General features: G+C 49.8%; 1 protein-coding gene across 1 annotated transcript in view; it reads left to right on the top strand.

Moving 5' to 3' along the window:
• Positions 1-6,963, top strand: part of L3MBTL1 (L3MBTL histone methyl-lysine binding protein 1) — a 45,847-nt gene extending 38,884 nt beyond the window's left edge. The window contains exon 22 of the mRNA XM_006147585.2: positions 5,256-6,963. Coding sequence (XP_006147647.1) covers positions 5,256-5,390 — 135 coding nt within the window. The 3' untranslated portion in view covers positions 5,391-6,963. The remainder of the gene's footprint in view (positions 1-5,255) is intronic.
• Positions 6,964-9,031: the final 2,068 nt, after the last annotated feature.

Below are 9,031 nucleotides of genomic sequence, written 5' to 3'. Positions count from 1 at the left end.
GGTTTGAGTCTCAGACCTGGCAGCTTGCTTTCTCACTTTCTCTCTCTCTCTCTTTCTCTCTCTCTCTGTCTCTGTCTCTGTGTCTCTGTCTCACTCTCACACTCACTCTCTCTCTGGTCAAATTAAAATAGATAAGCAAATGGATAAAAGTTATTATTTTAACTTGCTTGAGTTATCAGAGAAAAAGAGAAGGGAAGTGAGAAAGCAAGCTACCAGAACTGGAACTTGAACTGTGGTCAGCCATGTGAGAGTCCAGCGCCCTAACCACCATGCCACCTGCTGGCCTCAGGATGACAGAATTTTAAAATTCTGCTTCTGGCAGAGTGTGGGAAGGGCCTTGAACAAGGTGTCAGGGGGTGCAGTGGGAGCTTAGGGGACAGGGTGGACAGAGAGGGTCGTTTGGACTCTGCTGATGGTTCAACTAGGTAAATGACACCCTCCTGTTCAACTTCCTGCTCACCACATGTCCTTTTTCTTGGGCTTCTGGTTCACCACACCTTTCTCCTGTGACAGCATAGAAATCTCCTCTGTAAGATTTTTGTTCTCTTATATTCATGATAGAGTATGTGCACACGGGTGTGTGCAAGAGAGAGACAAAATGAGATGAGCATCCACAGGGTCTGATCACACCATGGTCCCCTTCCCCCAGTCCTCCAGCCCATCCGATCCTGGACATTCGCTTCCGTGCCCGTCGTGCCTTGGGCTGGCTGACCAGGCCATAGACTGCACACATGGTTGCCAAGTGGGATTCAGCTTCTCTCTCTCTCTCTCTCTCATTTTTTTTTTTTTTTTTTTTATAGGGCACATGCGCTTGCCAGAAAGACAGAGACAGAGGCACCGAACGCGACAGAATGCGAGAAATCACCCCCTGGGGGGATGGCCACACTACAATCCCTTCTCCTCCATTCTCCTCTCAGGATCTTGGGCATGCAGGCACATACACCCGACATGAGTTTAAGCCACTGGGTCCGGGACTCGAACCGCAGTCAACTATACATGGGAGTCCAGTGACATAGCCATTATGCTAACTGCTGGTCCCAGGATTCAGCTTCTCTTGAGCAGTGCTTTACTGCTGTTCCTCAGAGCCAGCCTTCCTCAATCAGACTGTGACAGAATGATTTGATTTTAGCTTGGCCTGTGTCAATCATCCCACACGTGGCTCTCTCGGAGTCTACCCTGGTTACCTTGGTTTGGGGAAATCTCCTGGTCCCATCCATAGCAATGCAGGCTGCTGCTTAGGGTGGATGGTTACATTTGGCCCCTTTTATCCTTTTTTCTATTGATTTCCTCTACCTTCAATGTCAGAACTAGACCTTTTACTTTTTTGAGAGAGAGATTTTTGCTATAGGGCACATGAGCTCACCAGAGAGAGAGACAGAAAGCTAGAAATCAGCCCCCAGGGTTATGGCCACATTGCAATCCCTTCTCCTTCATTTGCCTCTTGGGATTTGGGGCATGCATGCACACATGCCCAATGTGTTTTAAGCCACCAGGTCCAGAACTTGAATTATGGTCAACTACGTGGGAGTCCAGTGACATAACCATTACACCATCTGCTGGTCCCAAAAACTAGACCTTTTTCATGCTCTTATGACTCAAAACTCCCCATACACACCAAGACACGTACAACATCTTACACCTTCTTTTTTTGTGTGTGTGTGAGTTTTTTGCCATAGGGCATGTGCACTCGCCATGCAGACAGAGAGAGACAGAGAGACAGAAAGTGAGAAATCACCCCCCAGGGGGGATGGCCACGCCGCAATCCCTTCTCCTCCATTCTCCTCTCGGGATCTTGGGCACGCACGCACACGTGCCCAGCGTGAGTTTTAAGCCACCGGGTCCAGGACGCGAACCGCGGTCAACTATGTGGGAGTCCAGCGACATAGCCATTACGCTAACTGCTGGTCCCAACAACATCTTACACCTTCTGAGATCATTCCATTGTCTTCTGGAGTAGTCTTAAACCACCAGACCATGAAGTCCAGTCTTGCTTTGAAGAATCTGGAAGCTGGGCCTTGGTAATCACTGTGGGTAAGAATCTCAGATGACACAAGGAACTATACCAGTGGGCTCCCTGAGTGATGATAAATGAACTCCCATAGAATCGATACTGAACTCTCTGAGGTTTCTTTTCATATTCTCAACTCTGAAATACCAAGGTCGCTCATGGGAGGTGGCCTCAGCTCTTCCTGACCAGATGCTCTCATTCCATGGGACCACCCAGAGGGAGCTCAGAACCTGACCAGCACCCCTCTCTGGATCTTGGCATTTCTGCACAGACATCTCTGCCCAGGATCAGCAAAGAGGACTCCTAGTGTCCAGAGGAGTTGCCTCCAGGATGGCCACTAGGCTGACAGGTCCCTTCTCAGATCCCCTCTCAACATCTCAGGCCTTCTCCTGACCAAGGAAGCACCGGAGAGACAGGAATGGCAGTTTCTCTGAGCACAGGCGGGTCTGTAGTTATTCTCCAGACACCACGTTAGGTTGGGAGGCCCCTTTTCATTTGAGGTGGTCATTTTAATGTGTCTGAAAGGAAACATAAAGCAAATCATTTCTTTTGAACTTTCTGGCTCTTAGGCTTTTCTTTCTTTTTTGGGGGGAGTGTTTTTAGGCCTCAGAAATGGCAGTTTTCAGCGCTTCTTTTGTTAGTAGATAGTGAAAGACCAGGTGACTTGTTTTCTCAGAGCTACTGGGGGACAGATGTGTGGGGTTCATTGCCCTCCGACTCATTTAACCTTAAGGTTGGCAGCCTCTCTGAGAGTCAGTCCTGCCCACCAGTCTCAGAGATCCTTTTCTTCACTCTTCCGGGACTTCAGGTGGGCTGCCCCTGGTGCTCCTGGAAGACAAATGAGCACACGCATACATCTCAGTGAGTTTGTCGAGCTGTGTGAGCTCCAGGAAGGTGGAAGGAGAGGGCAGCTCTGAATGTCGGGAGAAGCACTTGGGCTCATTACTCTGACGGTGGGAAGGCCTGCTGGGTAGGAGGCGGCAGAGGGATCAGAGGTCCAGGACAGAAGGCATCCAATGAGTGGGGAAGGGCCTACAGTTCAGTCAGGAGCTCGTGTCATGAGCGTTCATGTGGAACAGGGGGCAGTGCCAGGCTTGGGGGCATCACCCACTGAGCCGCATGAATTCTGTACACAGGACCCCTCCCTGTACTCACAGTGGTTAAAAGCACAGACCACAGGCCAGCACTTACAAGCTAGGCCTATCTTGGGCAAGTTCCTTAGCCTCTCTGCCTCAGTTTCCTCATCTAGAGAGTAGGGGAAATACTGGTATTGCTCCATAGAGTTATTGTGTGAATTAAACGAGTTAACATATGACAAGTGCTTAAGAGCAGTGCCTAGACACCAGAAATAACATGCAAGTGTTTTATTTGCTGTGATTCTTCAGGATTGAGCATAGGAGGGAAATATCTTCTCAAAACTGAGGTCCTTGGCTGGTCTTTTCCTTTTCTAGGCCCCCAGAGCCTGCTCCCCAGCTCTGTTCATCTCATTCTCTCCTCCACAACTTTACTCCCCGACCCCACCCATATAGCTGTCCCCTAGAATGAACAAATGTCAGCATTTTCCATCTTCACTTCGCTTGTTTTTAGAGGAAGTCATTTTAAGTGAGTTATAGGTGTTTTTTATGATGTTTGGTCCCTGAGTCCTTCAGCTTGCATCTAAAGTACTTTCTCTATAGAACCCAAATATTGTTATTCCATCCAACAAACTGACAGTGACTCCTTTATGTCACCTAACAAATACCCAGTCTGTTTTACACGTCCCTGTTGTCTCACGTCTCAGAGTATTCTTTGTTGGTTTTGAGCCAGGATCTGAGATAATTGATTTTGGTTTTTATGTCTCTTAAACATCTCCTATGCTACAATAACCCCTGTCCTTTTCATGCCTCTTTTTTTTTTTTTTTTTTTTCCCCTAAAAGGCACATTTGCTCACCAGGGAGGAACAGACAGAAAAGGAGAGAAGCCTCCCCATGAGGAATGGTCATGCTGCAATCTTTTTTTTTAATTATTTTATTTAACTTTATTTATTTCAATTTGATCAGAGAGGGACAGAGAGAGAGAGAGAGAAAGTAAGTAAGCAAGCCACCATGTCCGGGATTCTAACCATGGTCGGCCATGTGGGAGTGCAGTACCCTTAACCACCAAGCCACCTGCTGGCCCTGATGCTGCAATCTTTTCTATCTCCCCTCGTTTTGGGATTTTGGGCTCTTGGGTGCACACACACACACACACACACACACACGCACTGGGCATGTTTCTCAAGCTGATGGGTCCAGAACTCAAACCTTGTGGCCAGCTGTGTGGTATCTGGCTGCTTTAACTACCACACCATGAAGCTGGCCCCTTTCATGACATGTTAAAAGTCTTGTAGAATGTACCCTCCTCCATGCTTCTATGTGGTGTCACTTAATTCGTTCCTCTGTCCCTACATTTCTTATAAGCTGAAGTTAGAGTCACAGGCTTAGTTGGGTTCAGGTTCAATTTTTCTCTCTCTGTTTTCAGGAAAATGTTGACTAGCTCATAGACAGCCCTTGTACGTCACCCTGTGTCACATTGAGTGCACACGGCTGCTTGGTCTCGCTACCAGCAGTGCTGAGGTTGGCGAGTGGGTTTATGTGGGGAACAACAGCAGGGTTTTTAGTTTGTTTTAGTTTTTTGCTCTAGGGCATGCACACCCGTGGGGGTGAGGGGGGTAGGGGGCCCGGAGGAGGAGGAATGAGAAATCACCTCAAGGGGGGCTGACCAGGCTGCAATACCTTCCCACCCATTCTCCTCTTGGGATTTTTGAGCACACATGTACCCAGGCCTGGCATGATTTCCAGGCCGCAGGGTCTGAGACTCAAACCATGTAGTCGGCCATGTGGGATCCAGCACCTTAACCTCCACACCACCTGCTGGCCCAGCATGGTTTTTTTAATCCACTACCCATGAAGACTCGAAAGACGTTTTACAAGGGCAAACACTGCAACTCAGTTCATCAGAAAGAGAATTCGTGTGAGAGCACGGGGAAACCAGTGGCTGTCTCTTTCCTTCTCTGTCCCCATTGCTGTCTTCCTTTTTTCCTCTCTCTCCCTTCTTATTTCTCCTTGCCCTTCCTCTTGCCCACCCCTTCCTCCTTCCCTTCACCCAACACCTCCTTCACTCCCGTTTCTCTCTCCCCTCCCACTCCCCATGTGGATCCCCACCTCTCCTTCACCTTTCCCCACTGCCCTTCCACCCTCTCCGCTCTCCGCCTCTCCCCACCCCTCAGATGATTGACGGCGAGGCCTTCCTTTTGCTGACACAGGCGGACATTGTGAAGATCATGAGCGTCAAGCTGGGCCCAGCCTTGAAGATCTATAATGCCATCCTCATGTTCAAAAACGCCGATGACACCTTAAAGTGACTGGCTCTTGGCCTGGTCCCCCTCTGTCCTTGCTGGGCTTTCCTTTCCAGCTGAGGCTCCTTCTTGACTTGAGCTCCTCATCCCCCGCTCATGCCCCTACCCTCTGTGTCTGACCAGGGCTGGTCCTTCCTAGCAGGTGGTGGAGCAGAGGAGTCCTGGAGTCCTGGCCCTTGCCCTGGGGCTCACTTGCTGCCAGGCACACTGGAGAGGAATGTGTTGGCCGTGCCCTGCCATTGGCCACCCAGCATCTTTAGCCAACTTGTGTAATCACTGAAGGGTCTTTTTCTTGGCAGCTCGGGAGAACAGGAGTCCTCCAGTCCCCTTTCCTTTTTTGGTGTCTCTGTGTACGTTCCTTGGCTCCTTTCCTCCTGCCAAGAAGTGACCCTGCCACAGACATAATTATTTGTGAGGGCCCTTCTCTTCTGTCACTGGCTTGGCTGTTCTCCTCCTGCAGCCTGGTTTTATGAGCAGTGTCCCCAGCTGTGCTCAACCAGCCTACTGGCTCTCCCTGTTAGACGTGTGTGCCTCAGAGATATGCCATAGGACCCACTGTGGGAGTCCCCCTTTTACCCAGAAGTTGAGGATTCTGAACTAAGATAGCTTCTCAAACACGTCCAGTTCTAAGCCACTTGGCATTTCGGTGTTCCACATCAAGTCCTAGCTCCAGAAGGATGAGCCGGTGGTCAGCCTTTGTACGTGAGCAGAGGCTGAGGCTCCCCACACACTCTTCCTGTATTGGGCCCAAGGAGGAGCAAACCTGGCCTGGTAGGTGGGCTAGGCCAGGAGACCAACCCTTGGTTTTTCAGACAATCTCGGGTCTTTGGCTAGAGGGGCAGATCCAGCAAGTATGGTGGCCACCAAAGCTGGGCACGGCACCTCTGCAGCCAGGGCTCTCAAACAAGGTATTGCCTATGGTAGGGCCTTGTACCTGCCAGGCTACCCTGTCGAGCAACTCACCCTGTGACACTACATTCTCTCTGTCCCTTACATGTTTATCATGTGCTCTTCGGAGCCTTCCAAGACCACTCTAAGTTGGAAGTTGGGAAGGAAGACTTTCTGATCTTGAATTTCATGGGTCCCTCAAGCCCTTCCTACCACTCACTGCCAGCTAAGTCCTTGCTGAGGCTCTAAGATCTCACTCAAGTGGGAGCCTAGCCTCCACTGAGCCACTGCCAGACCTGCCTCCCTGCCTGGGTGGGAAGGGCCAGAGCCCCTCACCCACCTGGTGGTGAGGAGCCATTAATAAGGCCCGGCCCAGAGTCCTTCTCCAGGCTCCATCTGTCATTTGTAAGCCAGGTGTGTATGTGTGTGTTAGTGCACGTGTGAGTGTAGCGCTCAGAAACTTATGCAACAGTGCAGATGTGAGGCTCCATGTTGGGAAAATGTCAAGGGCTATTATTGTTAACACATGAAGCTTTATTGTTTCCTTAGACTTGGGAAACCCAGAGTGCTGTTGGTTTCCTGCACAGCTCCGTAGGGAGTCACCTTCAAAGGCAGCTCTGAGTATGACCTTCCTGGGAGGAAACAGGCAGGGCCTGCCACAGGCTGTGAGTCGGGCTTACCGAGGTGACATTGGTGCCTCCTTGGCCAAGGGTACAGAGGAGCAGATGGAAGCTTCTCTTTCATCTTCGTTGCCTGGAAGGCAGCAAAACTCTTCAGCAACTCATCCCTGGTCTTCTCTGCAAAACGAGAGCTGCTCCCTGACTGGTGTGAAGAGAAGACAGTCAGGACTCACAGTGGGTGCCAGGACTCCCATGGCCTCTCAGGAGAGGGGCTGGGCTGGCCTTTACCCTGCGGCGATGCCGGTCACCTAATGCTTGCTGTGAAGGCAAGATGAACCAAGGGCTTGGAGGAAAGGGCCTCTGGGCCTCCGAACTCTAGGCCCCAGTACTTTCTGCACTAACGTCAGACTCTTTGGAAAGAAACCAAATCATAAAAACGTGAGAAGAAATCGGCCTTCTGCCCTGCCCCCCCCTTCCCACTGCCCCTTCGCTCCTACTCTGTCCCCAAATGAGATCATTGCACCTTGACCTGGGAGCGCCGTGGGGGCGGGAGTTGGCAGTGGTGCCCGGTGCCTGGTGCCCTCCTCTCCATAGCAGGCACCACTTACACCTTGGTCCTGGCAGCCTCACCCAGTCGCTGCCCAGCCCTGGCCCAGGGCAGGGGAGACCTTTCTGTTGACTTCTTGAAGCAGAGAGAATGACCCCAGAGTTGGAAAAAAAAAACATTGTTGCACTTTCATTCCCATGCACTTTGGTAGGGTTATTTTTTTGTACTTCCGTGTGTGTGTGTGTGTGTGTGTGTGTGTGTGTGTGTGTCTGTGTGCACATGTCTCATGTGTTCTTTATGAGAACCTTCTGGGTTAAGCTAAGGTGATTCTTGAGGGAGAAGTTACAAACAAAATGTGGTGTGTTTTGTCAGTGTATTGAAACAACAGAAATAAATTTGAACAACTGGATGATACGCAGCAGAGTCTGTTTCTGTTTTCACAGTAGGACATGCAGAAAACACTGAGTATCAATGGCGCCACTGCTGGAGAGACAAGGTATTCTCCTTACTACTAGTTAGTCCTGAAGAATCTGATCCGTGTACTATTTTTAAGGTAAAAAACAAAGAATAAGGATAAATAGATGTACTTGTCCAAATTGAAAGTAAGCAGTGGGAACCCCTCAGGGACAGTGTGAAAGGGGGGCCTGGTGATTGACATTTTATAGTCAAGGACAGAAAAGTTCATGAAGCCTCCAGTTGTTTTTGTTTTTTTTTTCTAAGAATTATTTTACTGAACTTTATTTATTTATTTTAATTTGACCAAAGAAGGATACAAAGATAGAGAGAAGGCAAGCTGCCAGGTCCAGGGTTTGAACCGTGGTTGGCCATGTGGGAGTCCAGCGCCCTTAACCATCACATCACCTGCCAGCCCTGAAGCCTCCAGTTTTAAAAATCACATCAGACTGGGACCAGCAGTTAGCATAATGGCTATGTTGCTGGACTCCCATGTAGTTGACCACTGTTCGCGTCCCGGACCTGATGGCTTAAAACTCACGCTGGGCGCGTGTGTGTGCGTGCCCAAGATCCTGAGAGGAGAATGGAGGAGAAGGGATTGTGGCGTGGCCATCCTCCCTGGGAGGTGATTTCTCGCTTTCTGTCTCTCTGTCTCTCTCTGTCTGTCTGGCGAGCACATGCGCCCTATAGCGAAAACCTCTCCAAAAAAAAAAAAAAATCACATCAGACTTTCAGATGGGGAAATGTTAACCTGTTAAGGTTAACAGATTCTGTTAAGGTTCCCAGATCCTGTGGAGCAGATGGGAAAGCGGAAGAAATGCCAGGTTCAATCACTTCAACCCCCTTTTCGTTGATATCCTTTTTTTCCGGAACGAGCAGATGGCGAAGTGGTTGCATCACTGGACTCCCATATAGTTAACCACGGTTCAAGTTCTGGACTCAGTGGCTTGAAACTCACACCGGACGCAGGTGCATGCATTCCCAGGATCCTGAGAGGAGAATGGAGGAGAGGGGATTGCAGCATGGCTGTCCCCTCTGGGAGGTGATTTCTCGCTTTTTGTCTCTCTGTCTCTCAAGTGAGCACATGCATCCTATAGTGAAACCCTCTCTCTGAAAAGGAGGGCAAAAAAAGAACATCT

This window comes from Tupaia chinensis, unplaced genomic scaffold, assembly GCF_000334495.1.
Source record: "Tupaia chinensis unplaced genomic scaffold, TupChi_1.0 Scaffold000216_1, whole genome shotgun sequence".
Taxonomy (NCBI): domain Eukaryota; kingdom Metazoa; phylum Chordata; class Mammalia; order Scandentia; family Tupaiidae; genus Tupaia; species Tupaia belangeri.
The sequence above is the reverse complement of the archived record's forward strand: the minus strand, read 5'-3'. Positions and strand labels throughout refer to the sequence as shown.